The sequence below is a fragment of the Crocodylus porosus genome, unplaced genomic scaffold (assembly GCF_001723895.1).
Source record: "Crocodylus porosus isolate Cpor-Errol unplaced genomic scaffold, CroPor_comp1, whole genome shotgun sequence".
NCBI classification, from domain to species: Eukaryota; Metazoa; Chordata; order Crocodylia; family Crocodylidae; genus Crocodylus; species Crocodylus porosus.
In genome coordinates, this window is record NW_017728886.1 from 99,453,369 (window position 1) to 99,479,130 (window position 25,762).

The 25,762-nt window shown below is 41.7% G+C and overlaps 1 protein-coding gene across 2 annotated transcripts in view; it reads left to right on the forward strand.

Annotated features, from left to right (window-relative positions):
- The window catches only part of TPPP (tubulin polymerization promoting protein), a 106,177-nt gene extending 85,465 nt beyond the window's left edge, over positions 1 to 20,712 (forward strand). For both annotated transcript variants that reach the window (XM_019539693.1, XM_019539700.1), the window contains one exon: positions 11,595 to 20,712. In XM_019539693.1, coding sequence (XP_019395238.1) covers positions 11,595 to 11,789 — 195 coding nt within the window. In that variant the 3' untranslated portion in view covers positions 11,790 to 20,712. The remainder of the gene's footprint in view (positions 1 to 11,594) is intronic.
- The last annotated feature ends 5,050 nt before the right edge of the window (positions 20,713 to 25,762 follow it).

The following is a 25,762-nucleotide window of genomic DNA, read 5'->3' on the forward strand; positions in this document are numbered from 1 at the left end:
GGGACACTTGAACTAAAGCTCATTCGATGAACTTTAGTTAAAGCACTTAACTTTAGTCTGAAGCGTAAACTTTAGTTTGAAGCATGGGGGCACTGGTACACAAGATGCAGAGGCTGGCTGGAGCATGGTAATTACCACGCTCCAGCAGACTTGATTAAATGAGTCTGATCTTATGCACTGTAATTACAGCCTGTCAGAGCAGTCTTGCAGCATACAGGCACCCTTAGATTCATGTACGAAGCAGAAGTGGGGGCAGGTGCATGCTGCAGCTCAGCCTCCTGTCCTCCCCACACCCTCCCCCCTGGCCAGTTGCCCTTTTCAGCTTCTGTCCCCTTCCCCGCCCTTACTGTCAGGTGTGGCTCAGCTCATCTTGGGCTGGATTCCCTCCCAGGCACAGACCACAGGGAAACTCTGTCCCCTGCCTGGCCTGTCAGGAGCGCCCATGCTGCAGCATGGCCCAGCAAAGGCTGCACTTCCACACGCTATGCTCCCGGAGAGAACAGAGCCCAAGCAGCATCTGATAGTAAGGTGAGAGGTGGGGACAGGAGAAGAGGCACAGACTGTGGGGATGGGTGGGGGGGATGCTGATGGCAGGGGGGCCAGAGATGCTACAGAGGGAAGAAGTGTGTGCGTGCGTGGGGGAGAGGGACAGAAGGCAGGAAGGCTACCTAACCCCCCAGCCACTGCTTTTCCTGCTTTAGCAGTGGGAAGGGGGTGATTTAAGACAACCCTCTGATCATTAGATTCTATATCTGAAAATGTTAACAAATTTATAAATTTTCCATATATAGAATCTAATTATTGGGGTAGGGGGGTTGACTTAGTTCGAGTAAATATGATATATGGAGTCCTGCTATGAAAAACCTTCAGTCCAGAATTCTGCCTTGTAAAGTCTTTTGTAAAACAAAAAGGACGTGTAAGGAAGTCAACTAAAATGTCTGAAGCTTCTCTTGTTATGTGAGAGTGCTTAACATATGAACACTTATGGAAAGCTGATGCTCAGCAAAGCAAGCAAGAAAGGCAGTATGTGTGTGGGGTTACTGCTTAAGTAAATGTAAGTTAAAATAGGAACAGTGGTGATTTTAAAGAACTTTGCACTGAAAAATTTGTCTTGTCTTTGGATTATTTCCTCACTATTTCCCCACTTACAAAACCAGCAGCTTTAATCACTGATAGCGTCCTGTGATTTGTGAGTAAAGAGTTATTTTAGCATTAGTGTTATGTAAACATACATGGAAAAACTAAGTTTACCCTTTAATATTCACTAATAAACTTTGCTAATTGTAAGTTGCCAGATCTTGTAGCCCTTCCCGCCAGGAGCTGGGAGACTGAAGGATATTATGGTAAGCATTTCAGCTTTATTTATTTATTTTGATGCTTGCTTAAGAAGTTCACTCCTACTGTAGACCAGTAATTCTCAAACAGGGTAAATGGAATGCTATAAGATGCTTTTAAGAGTGTCCTGGGGTGGCACACAGTATTATTTATGTATTTGGGTTATATGTCACCCTTTCATATATGTGTATCTGGGGGGGTTAGCTCATATGCTACTGGGTTACCACTTGTGACAACACTCGCATTTGTAAACATTGTTTCACACTGGAGATTCATGTAGCATTATTTTCATGAAGTGATGGCACCAAATTATGGAGAGGTGTTTGGTTTTGCCTTATCTATCTCTTGTTATGTTGGGAAGTGTAGTCCTCAGTGATTCCTGCCATCAGAGGCATGCTTTGTCACCCTTCCCAAGAAAGGCTTAGGGAAGGCAACTTACAGCTAGAGAACAGAATAGCTGATAAAACAGAAGAATGACAATAGAACAAAATAACGGGGAAATAGAATATCAACATACAACAGATAGTCTTCCCCAAACAGTACCTCATTGTTAAGTGCTAATATGCAGAACAAATATGCTGCATGAGGGATTTAAAAATACCTGAACCATTTGCAAGATAAAGCAAGAGATTTCAAGTAGGAATCTTTGCTGTCAAAAATGTTCTGACCTGTTGTGGTCCTTCTGAGTTCTTTGCAACAGAAAAATTGCTCTATTATTTTTCCCTAGTCAAGAAAAGAAGTGAAAGGTAAGATATGGCATTTTCCAAGGGGTGCCTTGCGTCTAAGAAAGTTGAAAACCAACACCAGAAACCACAGCATAGTCTGCTCTGGCATCTTCCTTTATTTTGTTTTTAAATGAGGTTGGGCTAGAAGTCTTGAAATGATCAAGAGATATGCCTTTTAGTTGGAAACTTCCAATTTTCCCTTAAATGGGGATGGAGCATTTGATACACATGCAAACATACAAACCCACGCCAAATACATTTTGTCATGTAGACTGCACTTTGTTGATATGCAGCTGCAACTATTGTTCTGAAATGGCTTCCTCTTCTATTCGTTCTGAGGAGTGGGGTATAATAGGGACATGTGCTGTTGCGCACATATATTCAGAGTTGTATCTACAGGTGGTAGGGGATGAAACATTCAAATATCTTGGAGCCAAGCAGTCTGACAGAAGCCTGCTTCATTCACTGTTTGGATTCTAATCAACTAACATTGTGTCAAATGAGATTTTGCATAATCTAACAGCCTGTTTCTGCTGCTTCATGTCAGACCTACTTAAAAGTACAGCTCCCTACATTGTCCTTCCCTACCCAGTGATACTACTAATAGTTAACGTCATGCAGACTTTCAAATACTGACATGCACAGTGTATTAACTAACCCTTCGGTTTTTACTCTGGCTGCTGCATAGATGTGTGGGTCTCCCCTGAGTCATTGGGACCACTGCTGTCAGATGCCAGTAAATCTGTTAGTTCTGGGGTGCAGCTGTCTCAGCTGGTTGTGGCGATTGTTCATTTGGGACCTTCCCAGGCAAAGAAGCTGTGTAAATGAACCTTATTTCCTCCTGTGTGAGATTTGGAGGTGTCACCTTTTACATATGCGTATCTGGGGGGGTTAGCTCATATGCTACTGGGTTACCACTTGTGACAACACTCGCATTTGTAAACATTGTTTCACACTGGAGATTCATGTAGCATTATTTTCATGAAGTGATGGCACCAAATTATGGAGAGGTGTTTGGTTTTGCCTTATCTATCTCTTGTTATGTTGGGAAGTGTAGTCCTCAGTGATTCCTGACATCAATCTCAGGCATGCTTGTTTTCAGTTTTCACTGAAAAAAATTATTTAGCTGGTGGTGACAACCTCTGTTTCACAGGTGTATTCTGTAATTCACCAGTGCTAAATATGGGTCAGAGTCTGACTCCACAATCATTTTAGTAGTTGCAGTATTTTGACACTGCTTTCCATCAACCAACAGGATAATGGGAACTAGCAATGGGGTTGTCTGAACAGGAGTGTTACTGTACACTGTGTAACCTGATGTCCAATAAAACAATGATCAATTGTCAGCTATCACCATGTTGGCATCTTATCTAATAAAAATGATTTTATGTGCATGATAACTTGCTTACAAGCTACAGTATATACTGTTATGGTTACTTGAGAGAAGTGGGGATAATAGTCTAGAACAGGGCTGCTCAACCCTTGACCTGTGGGCCAGATATGTCCCATGGAGCTGTGTGATCTGGCCCGCTGGACTCCCCACAGTTCTGAAACTTTGGCATCACAGCAGTAGTGGCAATGTTAATTGTCACTCCCTGATACCAAATTTTTAGACCCATGGGGAACTCCACAGGCTGGATAGTGTGGCCATTTGTGCTAGGTAAAACATGCGGGACTGGGCCAAGTTGGCGTGGGCTCTGATCTGAGAGTGTAGGGCTGGGCCGAGGTGGCATGGGGCCTGTGGAGGCCCAGGCACATAGAGACAAACCCCATGCACCAGCCCCATGAGGATTCTGGCCCACAGACCAGTTTGAAGTCACTCATCTGACCCATGGGGCTGAAAGGGTTCTAGTGCATAGATTTCCATCCAGCATAAATAGTCTATACCTACTTTGCTCTACAGGCTAATATTTCCTGTGTTATCAGCATGGTCTCTTGCTTGACTTAGTCTATAATCTATAGCATATGCAGCAGGTCTTTATCAGCTTTCTCTTTTGAGGCCATTTGAGGTCCATCTAGCCCAGTATCCTGTTTTAACAGTGACAAGTAGTGGATGCTTAGAAGAGTATAAGAAACAGGGTTTGCATAGAGTGACCCATCCTATCACACCAGCATTCACAGGCCTAGCAAAGTCCAGATCTGGCCTGCAGGCTAGAGATTTAGCACCAGTGCCATAGAAAGACTGTCTGTAATCCCCAGATAATGTTTGCTTTGTTTTTGGGATGACAGTATCTCAGGCTCGCTCTCAGATCTTCATTCAGATAACCTGTACCGTCACCCTACTAACCTCCTTGTTACTCCCCACGGCCTATCCACAGGCCCAGCTGCCTATGTCCTGGATGAACCCTCACAGGAGTAGACTAGCCTGGTAACCCTGTATGAATAGTCTGTCTTCCTTTCTATAGGTGTCATCCTGAGAAGAAACTGTGAGATAATCCAGCTTCATCCCAGACTAGACAGGAAACAGTGACAAATTGAATAGTCTACCTCTAGAATTAGTTCCATTACACTTACGTCAAATGCCATAGAGCAGGGGTGCTCAACCTTTTTGTCCTGTGGGCCAGATGAGTGGTGTGGAGCCATCTGGGGGTCCAGCCACCACCTCCTCCCACCCCCTGTACACCGGGACTGGGTCTCGGGCCTGACACTGCTACCTCCTGCCCCCTGTACACTGGGATTGGGTCTTGGGGGCCTGGTACTGTCCCCTCTGGCCCCCCACACTAGGATTGGGCCCTGGGGCCTGCCCAGCCTTGTGCGCTGGGATCGGGTGCTGGATCCAGCATGCAAGGGCAGGGGCTTTTCATGGGTCTGGAAATTTGGCAGCAGGAGAGTAGTACTCCCCTACTACCAAATTTCTGGGCCTGTGGGAAGCCCTGCAGGTTGGCTGACATGGCTTTTTGGGCCAGATCTAGCCTGCAGGCTGGAGGTTGAGTGCCACTTCCATAGAAAGACTGCAATCCCCGGATAATGTTCTCTTTCTTTTGGGGATGAGGGTGTTTGCAGAGCCCTTTTGGCAACAGTTGTATGTGGCTGATGGTCCATTTTAGCTAATCCGGGCCTCCCATAAATAAGACCTGACTTTTTTTTTTGCAGCTGTGGACTGAGAACAAAACAGCTTGAAAGAACTGACACTCATGTTTTGTTAGCATCCAAAATTTCTAATTCTGACCACATTGTTGTAAGAGGAACTTGCTGATAACCTGCCTGGAAGCATCAGCTAGCAACTTAATTTTACACTTCTTAACTAAGTACCCTGGACTTTGGGTCTCTCTTGCTGCATCAGGTTCTCAAGCTCATTGCTAGGATTTATAGCCAGTATCCATTGGGCTTCTTAGCAAAGTAGCACTCTTAGGTTGCCATTCTCAATAGCAGGCATAAATACACATTTCTTTATATAGTTTACTATTCCAAGGGATGTTGGTATCCCTTCCTAGTCTGTTAAAGCAGCTAATGTTGGTGATGGCCTTAATTTAACTGTGACCTACCTGCACTGTGTTAACTGTCCCAGGAATATTACTTCTCTTATCTAAAATTCATAGTTTATATTGCTTGAAACCTTGCTCATATTCTTCTGTTTTTTCTCATGATTAAAATATCTGTGGAAACCTTGGTACCCTCTATACTATCAACATTTTTTTCCACTTTCCTGTTAAACATCTTTGTACTGAATACAGCCCAGAAGTTGGTCTGGGGAAACAGTCTCCCAAAGGGGGGAGCATTGAATATTTACCAACCCACGTGCTATTTTTTGAAGGGTACTCACTGGAAACTTGCTCCTGGGTCATTGCTCCCAGAATTTCTGTCCTTGTAGGTAGCAGAAACTGTTCCTTTTTTACACACCTATTGAATTTTTGGGACCTATACATAAGCAAAGGAGTTCTGTCATCTTGTTTTCTATAATGACTAGCAAGTGGATCTACCCTTAATTTTTCTCGTTGCTCTGTGATGCCCAGAGCAGTGAGCCCATTAGTTTTTCTTTTAGCCTCTGTATTAAGGTAAGGGAAAGCAATCAGAACTCTTGGTAGAGGTGATATCTTTTATTAGACCAACTAGATAGTTGCAAAAAAATTCCTTATTTGCAAGCGTTTGGGTGTATGTGCATTGCTCGGGAATAGGAGAGTGCAAAAATTGTAAAATTTCTCCCAGGTGGAAATGAAAATTCATATTTTACAGGAGCTAAAAGGTGGTGTAAGATCTCCTGGTTGGAAAGCTCATTTTATGCAAATTAGGCTCAGATAAAAATTGGAGCAGCCTATTTACCTCAAGTTGTCTGATGGCAAGTTAGAATTATGCTTCTTTCATGTTAAGATGTTTTATATTTCGCAGGAGGATTGGTGATGGAAGGCTCTCCTGGGCAAGAAATTTCTTTTCTGTTGAGGCTGCTCTGTGAGCGTGCAAAAATGGCCTGAAACAAAAGGGTGGTGCAGAGGTGTCAGCTTTCAGGTTTCAAGGTGTTGAATTTTGCTTCCTCCTTGTAAAATTATGAAGTTTTCATTGGCCAGGGGAACTTTCCGAGGGCCAGGAAATGGGGAGCAGCTGGACTCTTTCAGCTCTATTCCATACCCAGAGACCTCTTCCATTCTCTGGGAGATGTCCTAATATTCATGCTCAATTGTTTTGGTCTCCTGTCCTCTCCATCAGCCCCTTGAGGGAAACCATGGGCGAGGTGCATTTTAAAAAATTCCATTTGTAGTTACATTTTTCTCCCAGTGCAGTTACAAACTATCGTCTTCAATCAGTGATTTCAATCAGTTATTTACCCACCCACTTAGTTTTGTCCTCCCTTAATGTAAATAAGAACTCACTAGTGCGAGCTCAGTGTGTTATCTGTTGACATACTAAAAGCAGTGTAATAAGGTGTTCATGCTCAATCAGGAGCTGAAACCCAGCTGCAGGTGGTCAGCAGTTAATAGTCTGCCTGGCTAGCAGGCTGGGAACCTGTTGCAACAGTAGTAAGTGAGGGTGGAGCCACAAAGAGGGTTAAAAAGTTTCAAGAGCAGAGTGTAGGGGAGAGGAGGCTAGGATGCTGAGGGAGAAGCTTGGAGTCAGAGAGACTGCTCTCCTATGGCCTGGGAAAAGGCAGCAGGTTTTGATTTGAATGTTGCTTGCTTGCATGGGTGACTGTTGCCTCCTAAGTCTGGGGGAGACACTAGATCACCTGGGGGGGGGCAGGTTCCCAGTGGTCAATTGGTGACCCAGTGGTGAAACCGGAAGTGCACTTCCAGTTTCACGGCTGATGCTTCCAGGGGGTGCATGACTGATCTTAGGGGGTGCATGTGCACTCACATGCACCCCCTACATGTCACCAGTGCTTGCTTGTTTGTTTACCCTGGTTTGGGATGACTTGGTTATTGTGACTGTGAAGTATCCCCTACAGGAATAAAACTGGGAAAGCTTGACCTCAGACTTGGCAGGCCTAGATAAGAAAGCTGAGTGAGTGACCTGCTTACAGGTGACTTTTCCTACAGCATTGGTAGCACTGTTTCTGGTACCATGTTGGGCATTGTTACACTTAGCACATGTTAACCACACTTAAAATGCTGGTGTCCGAGTATTCAAGTAGGATAATGTGCTAATTGTTTTTGTATTTTTGTAAAGTCATGGCTTTTTGAGTGAGGAATATCTCCCAACATGTTAAGTTGCCATAATGTGGGATTACTTCACGGAGATAATATTGCTGTCCCAGGGCTGGGAGTCATAATCCATTGTGGGTCCCAGCCCCAGGACTGTAAGGGAGTCTCAAGCGAGCTCCATGGAGTGGGTCCCAGGCTGAGACTGAAAATCATCAGATTTTTAAGTATGTGTCCTGGAATTATACATTGATGGTCAAGAGTCTAAGTTATATGAATGCTTACTATGATTGATATCAAATGTGCAACATGTAACAAGGCCCTTGGTTTTGTGAACCTGTGACCAGTTTAAAAATGAGTAAATGTTTCCTGTATATTGGGCCTGAGATTCTGAGGACAGGGAAGGTAAGCATGCACATCTTGTACCACTGCCCTTACTAGCTCTTTTCTCCCACTATTGGTAACTCCACAGAGTGTGTAACAATACAAGCATTAAAAAAAAAAAATCAGTTTTCAGTGTGTTTTTTTTGTTCTGCTGAATCTGTCACTGCTAATCGTGATGTGGGTGTTGGAGGGACTTGCCTGCAAATGACTGTGAGATCTCTTAGACCTGCCATTTGTGAATGACATGTCACATGTGGAAAGTGCTTCATTTGCAGTGGGCGATACTTCATTGTGCATGTAGTGAAACAACCGTGAAGAGTCTGGTGATCCAAGAATCCCATGCACAGTGCCTGGTGGACGTGGGCACTATGCTGGCCCCATAGTCTGTCCAGTGACATTGCTTTCTTACAGTTCAATTTTAGAAGTACCATGGGTGCCTTCTGCCTGAGGGAAAGAGGAGATGGGTAATGAGCTAACTCTTTCTGTGAGGTCTAATAGGTCCCTCCTGGGCAATGGTCACGATGTATCGTGTGGTCATTGTTAATACAAGTCACTGTTAAGTGCTTGTGCTTAGTACAGCATGCATCTCTGCAGGGAAAAATGTACAGGCAACCCCTGCTTAACACTGTTTTGCTTAACATTATTTTGCTACAACACTCATTTTAAATTGATACCTGATTTCACTTAGCAAGTTTTGTTATAACGCTCGTGGTCGACATGTTAGGTGATTAAAAACAATTGCAGTCGCCATCTTGGGTCATCAAATACTTCTGGTTTTGGTTAACACTCGTTTCGCTTAACAATCTTTTTTTTTTTTTTCAGGAACCAATTAAGAGCACTAAGCGGGGGTTGCCTGTACATGTCAGATTGATTAACACTTTGGGTACGCGTTGACAAAAGTAAGATAGTTGGGCATTGGGCCAGGAGTCTTCATCGGCTGCACCTGATGTTTGGGCTCATGAATTGTTATAAGACCTTGGTTTTGTTAGTTCTACTGCTTACACAAGTGCTGACAGGGGCATTTTTCTTTGTTGTGGCTTCAGTATACTGGTTACCTCCAATTAAGCTGAGAACAAACAGACTAAAGCAGCCTATTAAGTACTATTGTGCCAAAACAAACAAAAGCATGCCTGTTTGCAAGAGTGGCACTTCTTCCCAACCATCATCCTCTTCGGTTTGGTTTTTAAATCTAGAAAAATAACCATTTATGGAAATTTCGCTTAACAGGGGAAAAATACCAAAAATATCTTTCAACACAGTAGTCTGAGAATTAAATGCTCCAGTAGTCGCAGACTTCCATCAAGCACCGCAGTTCTGTGTAGCAGTTGGCCTGTCTTCAAGTAGCCTAGCCCAGGGGTGGTCAACCATGGGCCTGTGGGCCGGTTCTGGGCCTCAGCATCATGTCGTTCACTCTGCAAGGCTTCCCATGGGGAGCCCTGTGGAGCATGGCCCTGCACACTAGATCAGGCACGCAGGGTAGTGCAGGGCCCAATCCTGACACATGGGGCTGGTTAGAGGCAGTGCAGGGGCCCTCAATCTCAACATGTGAGAATGGACGGGTGGTGTAGGACCCCAGAGCCCAATCCTAGCATATAGGGCTTCAAGGCCCAATTCCAGCAGGCAGCGCTGAGTAGAGGCAGTGGGGTGGCACTGGGCCTGATCCTGGCATACAGATCTGAGCGGAGGTGGCGTGGAGCCCTGTGGCTCAATTCCAGCACACCGAGCTGGGTGGGCATGGTGTGGGCCTTGGGACTTAACCCTGGCGCATGCTAGCAGCCCAGGACCTGATTCTCTCTAGCCTGTAGCTGGGTTCTCTCTAGCCTGTTGACTGACCCTGCACTATGCATCTGGCTTATGGGACCAAAACGCAAGCATCACAAACCTGACCAATCCACCCCAGAATCAAGCCCAAAATTGTTAGTGCAGAAAGTCTTTCTCTGTATATCATGGGTTTGGTTTGTTTAGAAGGAGGAGGGAGGTGGGAATGCTTACAAGTTGGTTTACTTGCTATCTAAAAAACTATGCATGTGGGAGGCGGGTGAGACCCCCACTCTTCAGTTACAATTATATTGTATATCAAATGTCCTTAGTACAAAGCAGCCGAACATTTGGAAATGTTTTATGTATGCTGTATAACTGATGTTGGGAGCAGGTTGCTTTCAGCGGGGGGGACTTTGTCAGGGAGTTTACTTCTGTCTATTTAAACTTGAGTGAAGTGATCTTTTGAGGCAAAGTGTAAGTAACCCTTCTTTACTCTTAGGTCTATTAAACTTTCAAAGGAAATAATAGGTATTTGAGTTGTGTCATCTTTTATGGATGGGTCGCTTGTCAGTTGTTTCTCTAGTGTTTTCCTTTTAAAAGCTGTTTATGCACCATGGCAGACTGGATAGGTCAGATGTTTTCTTCTGAAATGTTTTTGTTGAAAAAACTGCCTCTCCCCATAAGTACAAAATGCGCGACAAAGATCTTCCCCTTACTGTAAACTGTGGCATAAAAGACAAATGTTTATTATATACTTGCCTGCAAATGCAGATGACTAGAATCCACAGCTCAGGTGGTCTCTAAAATTACAGCCTAAACTCTCATTAACAATCCTTCAATATCCATTGGAGACAGATGAGCAAGTGTTATTGATCACCGAGGATCATGTACAGTGACCGGCATTACCAATGAGATCACATCGCCTCTATGCACCAATACAGTAGAAAAAGCATGTGGATAAGAGTGTGTGTGTAGAGTTTTTCTTCCTCTCTCATTACAGTGCCCTCTTTTCTGATTTCAGTTATAATTGAAAACCAGTTGTCAGAAAAGATGCTATCTCACCATTGCTTCCAGTCATAACAGAAAGGTCAAGATCCCAGATAACTTTGTAAAATGATTTCTCTCCCTTCCCCCTAGCTTCTGACTAAAATTTTCCTACTGCCCCAATGGAAGTAAAATTTTATTTATAATTCAGCTGACAGGAAAATGCAACATGAAGTAAGGCGGGGGGTGCAGTTACAGCTTTTGGAAGAAGACCTGACCTAACTCTGTTTGCTGCAGGCCATCACTCTGTGTCGCACCAAGATAGCTTTCACGTGCTACCTGCTACAAGATAGCTCACGTTACAGGTCTGGAAATGAGATGCAATACCTTCAGCCTAGTTTCCTGAATGATACAGGCTGATTCAGAGTTGTGACCTAACTCCAGCAGAAGCAAACTGAAGAATTTGGGGTGAAATGCTGGCCTCATTGGCTTCAACGGGCATTTTGCAACCAATAATATTTGAGTCAGGTGCTTGATGTCCATTGATGCTGATGTAGGATCACAGCTGTCAAGCACCTTTGAAAATCAGAATACAAACATTTAACATAAATCCCCCCAATTTCTGCCTTAATGGCGTGGATCATTTTATACTTAGCCAACAATGCCATTACATCCAGTGCCACAAAACTTGTACTTCTCATTCCCTTTGCCACTTCTAAAAGGTGTTCTTAACCTGAAGATAAGATATTTGTCATTATTACAAATGTCTTTATAAATGCTAAAAGTTGTTTCCTGTTCAGTGAAAAGTATTTTCTTATGTCTTTTCTTCCAATAGAAAGCTATTTCATCTCCAACTGTATCGCGCCTTACGGACACAACAAAATTCACGGGTTCCCACAAAGAGAGGTTTGATCCCAGCGGGAAAGGAAAAGGCAAAGCAGGACGAGAAGACCTCGTTGACGCTTCGGGCTATGTATCTGGGTATAAGCATGCAGGCACATATGATCATAAAGTACAAGGAAGCAAGTAAGCCTGGGTTAAAAACCTGAGAGAGAATATACCTGTAAGAATGATGTAGATGAATCCCACATGTTTCAGTTATCGTGAATGCTAAGACTATGTTGTCAAGACGTGTTTTCAGGAACTGGAACTGATTTCAACATCTGAGATATTTGCAGCACAGCACCACTTCATTACATTCCTCATGCTTACATTGGCAAAAAAAAAACCCCAAAACAAACCCTGTAAATAAAAGGTAACACAAAAGTTGTTGAGCTTTAGACAAGAAACCAAAAGCAAGGGCTGTTATTCCACACCTTGTCAATACTAGCAAAAGATCTGCAAACATTCCTAAATGTCCAGTTTGTTTTTGGGTGTAGAAGACAACCTCTTTCCAGGTAAGTGGGAAGGAGAGTCTTGTGATAGCAGCCTTTCTGAAGAGAATATCCAGATATTTATGCTTTTTGATTTGACTACTTATTTATTTGTAAAGGTGTCTTAAAAGGGACCTGGCACTGCCCTCAAAGACACAAATTCAGCATTGTACTAATGGGAAATAAATGGCTGGAATATACAAGGTGCTATCATGAAAATCAAATTCCTACACCATTTGTGAACAGCAAAAAAAGGACTTCTTTACTCCTGACTGAGACAATTTAGGCTCCAATTTATTTGTGTCAGCAGAAAGATGTGGAAGATACCAGCCCTCATTTCCCCATCCCTCAAAAAATACCCATAGACAAACAGACTTCTTAGAGCCAATACTGTACTTCTTGCAAATTACCATGCATACCGGTAGCATGGCTCTGACTGACATACAGGACCTGGATGGAGGTAACATACTAATATGAGATGTAAAAAGACTAGGCATTACTAAGGAAGCCTTGATGGATATATTAATATTGTTTGCAATCTGGTTTTAGTTTTGCACTGCCTCTTGAGTGAAGTGCAGGGGGCATTAAATTGAGATACTTTGTAAATGAGAAATATGAACTAAATACCACTGTGGAGATTTTCATTAAGTTTGATGTATATTCTCATGATTCTCATGAACAGGCAGACACATGCCCAGGGACACGTACTCTCTTTAAGTCGGACCAGATTTAAGAAAGTCTGTGGTCACTCTGAAATACCCCAAAGATGCTTATCACATAGTCGTATAAGTGTAACCCACCCCTAAGGCTAGTTATGTGATTTGCTAGTATCCGTGTTTGAAGCAAAGAGGCTTGATTCTCCCTCCACTTGACCCTGCCAGTGCCAAGCAGGAGTAATTCCACCAAAGGCAATGGATTTCCACGGCTATGAGAGGAGAGTGCAGTTCTCTGTCTGAAAAATTTTATAAACAGGCTGCTGAGTACCAACCCATCTAGGCCCAGTGTAATAAGTGGTGGTCCTTTGATTAAAAGTGGCTCCTTCTATGTCACTTAGTTTGCTGTTCTTTGTATCCTAAGCCATATTGGCTCTTGAAATTTCCATAGAACAGATCAAGCAGTAGATTTTCTCAGACTGCTGATACAAAATGATAAAAAAATCCAGTTAGGTTGGCTATTTAGAAATGTCAGGTTAAAGTTCTGCTTTGCTTTCTATGAAACAGAGTTCAGACATCGGCTTTAGTGTAGAATAAAGGTTAATCTACTATATTGCCTCTTTTTTTATCACGATCCCATGCAGGGTTCTACTGTGCCCTACATAAATAGCTTTCTTTAGTGAGTTATATGCACTAACCTCTTCTAACTCCTCATGCAGGGCAACACTCTGTACTTGGCATATGTCCAGAAACTGAACACTAGTTTTCAACCCTTCAACAGCCTGTTTTTTGTTTTCTGCTGACATTCAATGGAAGCTTTTCTTGTAACTTTGCCTCCCATGACCCTTTCAGCCAGTGCATTGACGGGAAACCAAAACAACAATAATAAACACAGGGAAAGAACTTCCTCATGGGCTTGGAGATTCTGTGTTTTGCTTTTTGTTTGTGGTTTGTTTTGATTTTTAGTTTGGAGGAGAGGAGGAAGTTTGCCAAAGCTAACACGTGGTTTTTCACCATTGGGTTTTTTTCCTCTGGTGGCTCTGGTTACCTGATACAATTTTACACACACACCAGGCTGTCAGCCTGGAAAAATTTATGTTTGTGAAGAGATTTCCGAGTGCTTCAGAGCTTCACCCACATTTGCCAGATAATCCAATTCCTGAAAAAGGAAGAATTGTCCACTTGATATCTCCTACTGGCTTCCTGCCATCCCCTTTCAAAACTGGATAATAACTTTCAGCCATGTTCTGGTACATGGGATTGCTAAATTATACCAAAGAGCAGTGGAGGGCAGAAAAATGTAGGAAGTTCATTCCTACTCAAAATACAACATTGAAGCTGTACATCTGGGCAGTCTTTGAGGACATCTGTTTTATTACCACGAGCAGAAGGCTAATGAACCTCGAATTAGATTACGGGTACCATAGTACAGAAGCTGAATCTTCTTACCATTGACATGAGCACTTGGAGCCTGATGCAGTTAAGCAGGTTTGGGTCAGATCCAAAGCAGAGACAGCATCTTGCATGTCATTGAATCCTTGCAGCCTTACTAGCAAACTGCCAGTACCTTGTTCAGTACACCAGGCAATGCCAGCTCCCATGGGCTGAAGCATTAAGAGTGTTTTGATGGTGATGAAATACTAATGATCCCTGAGGTGTGTCAGTGCTCCGAAAGTTGTTGCCCTGCTCTGTGGCCATGCAGGTGATGTGGCAAAGCATTCAGGGAAGAGGTTGAAACTGGCTGCTGTGGGCAAGTGAAAGGCCACAGACAGAGAAGGGCCTGACTACAGAGAGGCTCTGTGTTGAGATTGGGTGCTAGTCTTACTTCCATGTGCTGATGTTGAGAAGAGATGCTTAATGACTGCTTGTCTCCCAGATGTGGGTTTGATGGCATCAACCCAGGCATAGCCAGAGACATTGCCTGTTACTTCTGTTTTTAGAGGTCCTCTAAAAACAAAAATGTTCCCTGTCTGAACTATAGCTCTGAGAAATCAATGGGAATCTTTCCTCTGACTTCAGTGGGCTTTGGATCCAGAGATGACAACATTGTATCTTGAGGGATTTTCTTCTTAAAAAGCATAAATCCATTCTGCTTTCATTTTTTTTTTTTATTTTGGTTTTCTTCATTGGGTGTGTAGAAAGTTACTCTGAAATGAGAGTGACGTAGGAAGATAAAAGCTGGAAAAATAGTTCATTGTGACTCTTTTTTGTTTGTTTGAGATTTGAGAACACAGGGGAGCAACAGCTCGAAAGCACCTGTTTCTTAGGAGTGGATTTAGCCTGGCTCTCACACTCATGGTCTCTGTGGAAAGGAGGTGGTGGATATCTCCTGGCCCCTGTATAATTGCACATCTTGCCTGTGATGCAGGCTTTTTCCTTTTGGCATCTCAAAAGATGGGCAGAGAGGAGGGTCAGTGAACACGAGGCAGTAAGATGCACTCATCAAGAGATGTGTAGCGATAGGTGCTCTCACTGTCCACCAATCCCTCTAAGTTGCACCAGAATGGTAGGGACCTAACCCATTACAAGTTTTGTGCTTGCCATTCTTTTCCTTGTGCCTGAGCCCATTCCATTGCTCTATCAGTCTGATTTGACGCATATAATCTTGCCAGTGTCCCCCTCTCATGCTCTCTTTCACTCTCTCATGCACGCATGCACACCTCCCTCCCCCCCATTGTCCTCATCAAGATCCTGTCTTCTTTATTGCATTGCTGTCAAGTATAATTCAATCTTGCATCTTTTGAAGCTCCTAACACTGAGAAAAATGTGATGAGATGCATCAAATGCATTGGGCAGGCAGGGTTCGTTGAGTAGATGTGATATCTTTTATTAGACCAACTGAGTCCCCCTTCAAGCACAAAACTTGTGAGTACTCAGTTGGTTTAATAAAAGATATCCCATCTTCTCAAAGAACCTTGCCTGCCTGTGTCCTTAGACCAGCACAGCTACAACCAAAAACTCAGTTAAATGCATCAGGGCAGTCATCCAACCCGTACCGCCCCCCCTGCTTTTTTTTTAACAAATTGAAACAAGTTTATTTAAAAATAAATTCCTTAAACTACAGGTGTCAAAAAATGGACCATGGGCCAGATTGAATCCATGGATTGTGTTATTTGGCCTGTGCAGCTAGAAATTTGGTGGTGGGACAAGTGGCGGCTGCTATGGCTCTGGGCACCACAGCATTTAATGCTGCTGCTGCTTATTCTATCCCCAGATTTCTGGCCTTGTAGCCAGCCTGTGGATCAGCTCCATACTCCAGATCCAGCCCATGGGGATCCCTGTGCTACTTATCTGGCCTGTAGGCCTGGATGAGTGACGTCTCTGCCTTAAACAATAGGATTGAGTATGTTCTGTAGGACATCCAGCCATAGGGACTGGACTTCAGGCACAGTGTGTAAATTGAAGCATATGTGTAAATTGAAGCGTATGTGTAAATACTTGCAGGACAAAGGCCCAAGATAAGATGCTGATTGAGACAAAATAATATAATTAATTTTCTTAAATCATGAATTGTCCTAAAATTCTGTTTTGATTCTGTCATTACTGCTGGTAAATCAAAACGTACAATGTGCTGTAATGTATATGCAGTGTGGGTGGCTCACTACTTAGGACTTCTTTCCAGAAATCCCACTTCCATAGAATTCTAGTAAAGTTTTCTTCTTTTTTTTTTCATGCCACATAAACTATTGTGACAGCATTACATATTGGCCATTAAAAAGGCCAGTTTTGTTTCAGGAGTTTTTCTGTGTGAACAATTTATATAACATTACTTTTACTCAGATATTTAAGAATCCAGACAAAGTAAATATTTTACACTGGGCAGGATAAGCCACTGTTTTTAACATTTGCACGATGATTTCCTAGCAACCCTTCAGTTTCAGTCAAAGATGTATGATTTATTTCTGGATGCGTGCGTGTCTGTGTGTGTGTGTGCGCGCATGTATACCTAACTCAAAAGACTATTCAAATATCAGAATGTATATTTTTCAGTAGTTTAAGGACTCCCCCTCCAAAGATATTTTTGATTAAAACATGAAAATATAAGTGTTCTGCTGACCCTTTTTGAAAAAGGAAAACCCACCCTCACAGCTTTCTGGAGTTATAGAAGACATAATCTAATATATATCTCCTTTTTAATTTTTTTAATAACATGGCATTTCACAAATCAGGTTTAAGGGAGTAAAAAGGAATAATTCCTACTGGGTTGGTTTGCAGTGGTAGGTGTATCATACTGTCCCATATAGGCTTGCAAAGAAATATATTAACCCCCCACCAGAACTTAAACTTGTTATTTAGAAATCAGGTACTATTTTGAAGCTCTTAACTGTTATGAAATAAAGTGTGATTCTTTGTGCCTGGCTGTACCACAGTGTCATTGTTGTTAAGCATAACCCTGCATACGTAGCATACAGTGATGCCTGTGTTTGTGTATAGGGGGCATTTGTCTGTCTTTTACCTATAAGCACAAAGAAGTGTGCTTTGCCTCCACTTGCCAAGAAACAATTCTGCCTGCAATAAGAGTATGTAACATGTAGGTTCTTTTTTGCACTAGCGTATTCTTTGAGCACGTGCCAAAATAATCATATCTTTTTGTTACGCTTTATTTGTAGTGCAAATATGTGCTTTACTTGGCTTGCCCTGTCAATTGCTCAATAGTAAATAATACTCTGTGTGTTTGCGTGTGTGTACATGCTATTGATATACCTAATATTTACCTGTAAGAGAACTGATTCAACATTTAAAGCTTATGGGGCAAATCATGACCTTGGCACAGAGCTGTGGCTTGGCGCTCTCCATTGTGTGAAAACAGAAATTCCTCTGAGCAGGTGCTGAGCTCCTGCACAGGTGTATAACCTCATCCTGGGTCTAGAGGAAAGCATCTTTATCTCTGACCCTCAACTGACTGTAATTCAGGGATGATGCCCCAGAGGATTTCCTGCCTGGTGTTCCACTACAAGAGGAATAGAGTCTGTAGTGAGGGAGTTGGCAATAGCTTATTGGCATGGATGTGCTCGAGGTAACTTCTTAAAGCTATTTGGTGTATAGGCCCTTGTTCGTATTAGGGGCTTATTGAGCCTATGTGCTTTTGTATCTCTAATTTTTAATGGCATGAGGCCAGTACACATACTTTTCTCTACAGAAGGCTAGCCATCTCAGCATCAGTTAGATCAATGTAGAGCCAGTGTATGTGGAGGGCAAAGGCTTCATGTGTTCTTTTACGCCTAGGGCCCAATGAGATGGCCTATAATTCTTACCAAAGCACAATGGTAGAATCCAGTATATGAAACATAATGGCATAAATGATGAACTTGCACCAAATTGTTACTCATACTACTGTCCACATTTTTGAATGAGAATGTCTCAACTGGACACACCAATAAATCCTGTAGCTGGAGTGGGTAGTCATGTTACTACTTAGATACCCAGTTATTCATTTTATGCCCCCCAAGTGCCCACTTGGGCATGCAGATGTGTTTTGATAAGCGTCAGCACTTGAAAACTTTGAGAGGTTATTTTCTACATTCTTTGTGAAACCTTTCTGACTATAAAACTAGTAAAGGGCCACACCTAAATGCCAATGGCAATTTTGAAAGACCTACAAACTGGTTTTGCAGCAGCCTCTGAGAGTTTGGATAGACTGGACAGAACTTCCAAACACCTAAAATCAGGGGCCATGGAAATTTTGCCTATTAGAAATGCTTGTGTTTACAAAAACAGCCATTTTTCAGTATTGCTCCAAATACATTGCCCTAAAACCAAAGGGGAATTTCAAAGCCAGCTAAAAATGAAAGAATCTGTATAATCTCATAAAAGATTTGGAATGGTCTTGGATTTTGGATTGGTTCTTTTGTTCAAACCAGTTTCCATTTTCCTGGTTATGTGATTTAAGTGGAGTCTTGCTATAACAAAGCAGTTTGGTTAAAAATAAGTAGAATAATCGTGCCAGTGCATTTACTGGGTATTATTAAAAGCCAGTTTGAAATATTCTAAAGCCATTCTGAAATGGCTAATAGACTGTAACATCTTGTGAATATACATATATATTTGGGTAATTGTATCCAGGATCCTACGATTATCAAAAGAAAGTATCTCAATGTTAGGCTTATAAATTCCTATTTAAGTACTCAAATTATTGTCCCAATTTTGAAATGTATTGAGCAGCTGGCTTATTCAACTAAAATCAGTCAGCTGATGAATTATTTTTTATATGTTTGTATACAGCATCTCTTAAGCTCTTTAATTACTGTAAAGTATATGGCATTTGAAGGAAGCAGTTTTCATTGTACTTTTAATCTTCTAAAAAATGTATAGTGAAAAGTTTTAAAGCTATTCACCAGTGGCTACTCACCAGTGGTGAACTGAGCCAGTGGCCTTCAGTTATGATGTATATTCAAGATTTAGTTGCCTTTTACAGTATTTAGCAAATGCCACAGAACTTGAATAAAGTTTCATTCATGTTAATTAAAAATTCAGCTTTGAAAAAATATATTTATGGGCCTCCCATAACTCTCCATTTTAATTAGGAGTGGCTCTATGGAGGGTACAAAAGAAAAAAGAATAAAGGAAGAATCTCTCCCTACATGATGGTGCATTATTTTAGGTTCCAGTTTACATTAGTTGAGTTTGTGTTTGAACTTGCTCAAGTGCTATTTTAAATAAAGCAAGTTAAAAAATGTGAAATAGTTCAGCTTGGGCTCTGCTAAATATAGCTGGTGTTAATTCAGATGTTAATTACAGCTTTTTATTTTTCTGTGGTAAATTATTCCTATGCTAGATATATACACATTTTTAAAGTAGTTAAACTACAAAGTTAGAGCTCCTGTAAAAGAACCTGAACTTGTTGACAAAACTATTTCTGCTAGCAATGTATTACATGAGATGACAAAGTAAAAGACAAGTGCAAAAATTACAATATGTAACATGAGAACACGTGTTTTATCTCTGGTGGGCTCAGAATAAGTTAGCTTCAGTAGACAGCTACAGCAGACCGTATTTTCCCCATAATGTTGATTGTATAAATAAGTTGGTTTGTCTTTTAATGCTGCATATTAGAGGGATATAGTTAATGTTGGGTAAATGGGTCGAGGTGTATCTTTGCCAAGATTTAAATTTTAATAGTGTCAAAAAATTAAGTATCAAAGCAAAAATTATATATATTTATACAGAAGAATATTTTTTGAATTCAGTTTCAGGGTTTTTTCAGCTGTGAACATTTATTTATCCATATTATGCTTTGCTCTTTCACTACACTTTTTATTTGTATCATCTTGTTCCTGAATATACAGTTGATTTGGCTTATATTTTGTCTCATATTTACACATGTGGAGAAGTGCTTGCTGTCAGGACGTGCCCACTTAACGTAGCAAGTGTAGAAGAACTGCTTGACTTTGTGATTACTGCTGTAGGTACTCAATGTCAGAGCCTTGTTTGTGATGTGGAGATGGGTCTCGTTCTAGTCTTCCTTGGGGCACTGTGTAGCATGATAAATGGCTTAAATAAATCTTACCATTTCTTGATCCTGCTCGGTTATGTCCTTCATCTTGGTCCAGAAAACCAGGAAGCTGCTGTGAGCATATAATTCTTTTATACTTAGTGTTTGTTTAGTGTTGGAAACATTGCAAACGTTAACATTCATCTGTATTGGCATACTGCATTCACTGTGAAATTTTCAATGTGGTAAAAAAAACAACCCTAAAAGATCATTTAACCTTACAAGTTTACTTCTTTCTTACTAATTTATCACATTTATATATATATATGTATATTTTTGCATTATTGCAAATGAACAACTTGAGCATGGTGTTTCTTAATTTTGACTGTAGTGACCAGACACAGCAGTAGCAGAGTTGTTTAACCTCTTGAGGAAGGGAATCAGGCATTATTCATTGTAAAATGCACTGACTGACATCCTGGCCCAAATGAAAATCAATGGAAAAGTTCTCATTTGCTTCAGTAACATGGGGATGGCTTCAAGAACAACCCACCAGGGCTAAGAGAGGTTAATCCACTTAATAACTGTAAGAAAGGTGATGGGGGAGCACAACAGTGATTCTGTTCCCAGATCTTAATTTCTTTTAATTTACTACTATTCACTCTTTTAAATAAATAAAAGAAACTTGAAAGGGGATTGTATACTACTAGTTTCTACTAGGTCTTTTCAGGAAAAGGAAACACACACACACACACACACACACACACATACACACACACACACACACACACACACACACACGCGCGTGTACGTACAGTAAAAGCTTTGCTATCCGGCATGAGTGGGGTAAGGAGGGTGCCGGTTATCTAAAAATGTAGGTTATTGGAATTAATGTGGCGGCAGCACGGGGTGGTGGATGGCGGCGGCCATGTGCAAACTCCTCCCCCCTATCCCCCACACACACATACACACACACACACACACACACACACACACACACACATACACACGCGCGTGTACGTACAGTAAAAGCTTTGCTATCCGGCATGAGTGGGGTAAGGAGGGTGCCGGTTATCTAAAAATGTAGGTTATTGGAATTAATGTGGCGGCAGCACGGGGTGGTGGATGGCGGCGGCCATGTGCAAACTCCTCCCCCCTATCCCCCTGCACCTGTGCGGCTCGCGGAGGGCAGCCAGTACCCGCACCCCTCTGGCCCTGCTAAAGAAATACTTTATGCGCATGCTGGATAATAGAGTGTTCCAGTTAGTAAAATGCCGATTAACACAGCTTTTACTGTATGTATGTATGTATATATATGTGTATGTGTGTGTGTGTACTATATATATATAAAATACATATAGACACACGCAATATATTTTTACACTGTTTATTAATGCTAGAAAGTATTAAATGTATCACTTTATCAGTGTGAATGTTAAAGTAATGACAATGTTATGGATGTTTAAACCTTTTTAAATTGTCTTGATAATTTCTAAAGTTATATTAACCGTGGGCAAGCTACTTTTGTCCAGTAAACAAAGTTATTCTTGATATTTAGGAAGAAAAGTTCAAGTATGACAGTTGTCTGATTAGCGCTGTTAAAGCTTGGCTTGAAAACTCTTAGTCAAATCCATATTGCAAACACCATTGTTTCTTAAGGGCATAGCTTCTCATAATGTATGTTACTGCTGTTGATTGTATCAAATTGTATCTTAAGTTGGTAAAGTGAACAATAAACATGTTAATACCTAAATCTCCTGGTTTCTTAAACTATATTATACTTGCCCTTGAGTTAAACTTTCTATTGCTAGGAATTATTTTGCAGTTTAGATGTTAATAATAATGTCAGTCAAGACATTTCCTTTCAGGCAGTTTCCCTATTTAAGAGGTAATTCTATTTACCTAACAGGAGTGATGCCAGGATTAAGAGCCAACCTGTCTTATGACACCAGGACTTCTTCATGAACACTTCAGAATTGTGGGAACAGGAAAATGAACCTCAGAGAAAATACAAGTTTCCATTCGGATACTGGCATTACATACGCTGCTCCTTGATATCTGAAGAATGAGCTGTTGCCCTCTTATTGACTGGAGGTGGGATCAAAATAAATGCTTTGATCACAGGAAGAGTATTTACTAGAAAAGGGTTTTATAATACTAAATGTAATCCATTTTGAAGAAGCAAACATGCTTTTGCCTGATGGAGGGAATAGGCTTTGGAGAAACTGCTGATCCTGCCTGTGCTGAATGGTACATTTCTGATGGGGCCTTGCCCTTGAAGAATTCTGATCACTTAATGTTGCAACAGCATTTAGTGAGTTAATTTAAACAAAGGGAGCAGACTGCACTCAATAATCTACTCAGAGGGCAGAGCTACACATGCGTAGCCTATTCTACTGCACATTAAAGCAGCATGTAAAAAATCATTCTGATACACTAATGCACAGTAGAATTAGGCTACTGTGCATTAAGCGTCACTAAAAAAGCATGTGCTTGTGCTACTGCGTATCAGTGCAGCCTAATGTGTATTTATTTAGCACCTCAGCATGGAGGTACTAAATTTTAATGTGCATTAGTAAAACTGCATTAATGCACATGTAGACACAGCTAGTCTCCTTATTTACAAATATCCATATTTCTCAGCTTCCTGCTAATATTTTTTCAGTGTATGGTAAGTAGTGATAGAATGAAATTATTTCCTCAGAACTTATAACATTTGTATTATATGCTAATATCAATACCATCACAATAGCATAATGTTGTGCCTGTTTTAGAGTTGTGGATGCGCTTTACTGGAAGTTGTACATGAGCTGTCTTTCACCACAAATACTAGCATCAAATGGCGATTGGATATGCCAAAAAAGCAATTAGTGCAGTTTTTGAAGCAGTCTACTTCATAAACCCATCTTTGGAAATGCCTTAGGCCAGGGATGGCAACCTACAGTGCCACTGGATCTGGCCTGTGCAGCTGGCAGGTTTCTGTGGTGGTCTGGAGACGGGGGTTTGCCTGAGCTATGGCCAGGGGACAGAGAGCTTTCTTTGTGTCACAGTGGAAAGAAGAAGTGGAGGAAATTGTAGTGGTGGCTGGATCCTAGTGCTCTGGGTCTATATGCCAAATTCCAGTTTCTAGTTGCATTGGGCATTGGTTGCTCCAGGCTGGCCACACAATATCCTTGCTACTCTGTGGTTGGATGGAAGGACAGAAAGAGAATGACGGAGCAGAGCTAGCTTCAAGTGTGCAGGAGCGAGCTCTCAACTCAAACTCCCTAGCAACAGACCTAAATTGGTATAAGGTTGAGAACCCAGCTCCCTATCTAGCCTTCAATCTGTCACTTAACCAGATTCCCATTTAGTTCAACTGGATTTTTGCCTTTGTAAACCTTGCAAGATCTCCACTAGGCCACTGGGGCATAGCAAAAGACTGCTTAGTCCTGTCCTGAAACATGTTCATCAGAATATGATTTGCTGAAGTCTGAAGTTCCAAAAAACCAAAGTCCCTTTGGAAACCAAAGCCATTCAGATAGCTGGACTTGTTTGGCTAAGTGAAACTGCAGGATCTTGTGAGAATTAACCATAGTTTCTCACATACAGTATGTCTTAAAATATAATATACATCGCAGTTTTGAAAGCAAGATCTTTCCTCAGCTAGGGATCCAAACATGCTCTTTGTTTTGGTCCTTGTGGATCACTGCAGATTTTACTTTTGGTTTCACCCATATGTGGCAGAACCTGCTCTTACCATGTACTGCAGGCTCCAGTTCCCAGCAGCTGGTTTCTGGTGGAAAGATGTGTGTTGTATGCGAGAAAATATGATATACATGAGGCACAATGGAAAGCCGTGCCAAACTTAACAATACAGGTATTAGGTATAGTAAAGCTTAAAAAAGAGCAGCTTGTTATGCAGTACCAACACTTCCAGGCTAATGAAACAATATTGCCATTTGGATAATTGAGGATGTGCAATATTTTTAGTGGTTGTTATAGCTGTGCTATAGCAATGTCTCAAACTCACCAAAGCACTTTAATTTAACACATGAGCTTAAGACCCATTGAGCTGGACCACGTGTGTAAATGCTTTTGTTGAATCATGACTTGCCTGTGAGATTAAAGTACTTTTGATGGCAGTCCCACCAAAATGTGTGATAGATGCAGAACTGAATTCCCTTTCATTCCTGTATTCCTCCCCCTCACCCCATATTTAAAGCGTATCACAAGACAGAAAAACAAGATTTATTAAAATCTCACAAAACTTTCCACCTTCCTGTCTGCTCATTTGTTTTTACTTGTGCAAGATTCGGATTTATAAACTTTGCCAACCTCCCATCTCCCTAAAACTCCAGAGGCTACAATGTTGTTTAAACAGAGTTAAATGAATGCAAAAATATGCATTCCCCAAAAATATTCATTCCCACATGTATCATTCCTCAGTCTTAATTATCCTGCATGCATTAATCAGTGCAACCTGCCACTGCAGCTGTTGTTCCACAAACCACATTTGTGTCCATGGTTTCAAAATCATGAACACATATGTGGAGGCTGGACTGACTCCCCTGAGAAAAGCAGGCCCTTTGCCTTGGGCCTGAACTTTGCTCATTGTACAGTCTTTAGATTACCTCACACTGTGTGTACGTGTGTGGAACAATCAAAGATAATTTACCAGGCTGTATATTAAAGAACTAAAAGGCTGAGATCTTCCAAGTCATATGTTGGAGTAGAAGGGCCCAAAACCCAGGCAATTTCCAATGAGACTTAGGAACCAAGTCCTTTAGACCCATTGGAAATTCCAATGTAAAACCCACATCGAAACTGCCATTATGTAGAGTTGAATAAGCCTGCATAGAAACAAGTATCTTGCTCCAATTTTGTTTTGTCGTGACTTTATTGTCTTCCAGCCTGCTGGAGAGCTACTGGGTAAGTGGCTCCACCTTTGAGGAACTCAAGTCTTGATTCTTGAGGCTGAGGTATGAATCCACCCCCCCCACTTTCTTGCAGTTAAAAATCTCCAGGAGTTAAATATACATATATGGAAAAGAGGAAAAAAGGAAAACCAGAACCATCTGTCTAAAAGGGCAGGAGAATAGAATCTAGCCTAAGGAGAAAAGCAGACTATGCCAAGCAGAATTAGGCAGAAGGTAGGGCAGGGTGGCACTTTGGAGACTAACTGGTTCACAAACTTTTGTGGGCAATGACTTATTTCATTAGATGCTAACAAAGCTGGTCATACACTGGAAACTTAAGGACTCAATGATAAGTGGGGACCCAGCTCCAGAACGAACACCTGAACTTGGGCAGCTGGAAGGTCTAAGTCAGGAGAGGGAGTGGAGGGCTGGGCTGGGTTGGGTTCTCCTCTGTGTTCCTGAGGGCAGGGCAATCTTTAAATCCTGACTACCTTCTTTCCAAAGCTGTGCTTTCAAGTAACCTTTAGAACGAAAGCTTCCCAGGCAACAGACAGCTTAGGGATTTCATAGATTTCATAGACATTAGGGCTGGAAGGGACCTCGGGAGATCATCGAGTCCAGCCCCCTGCCCAAAGGGCAGGAAGTCA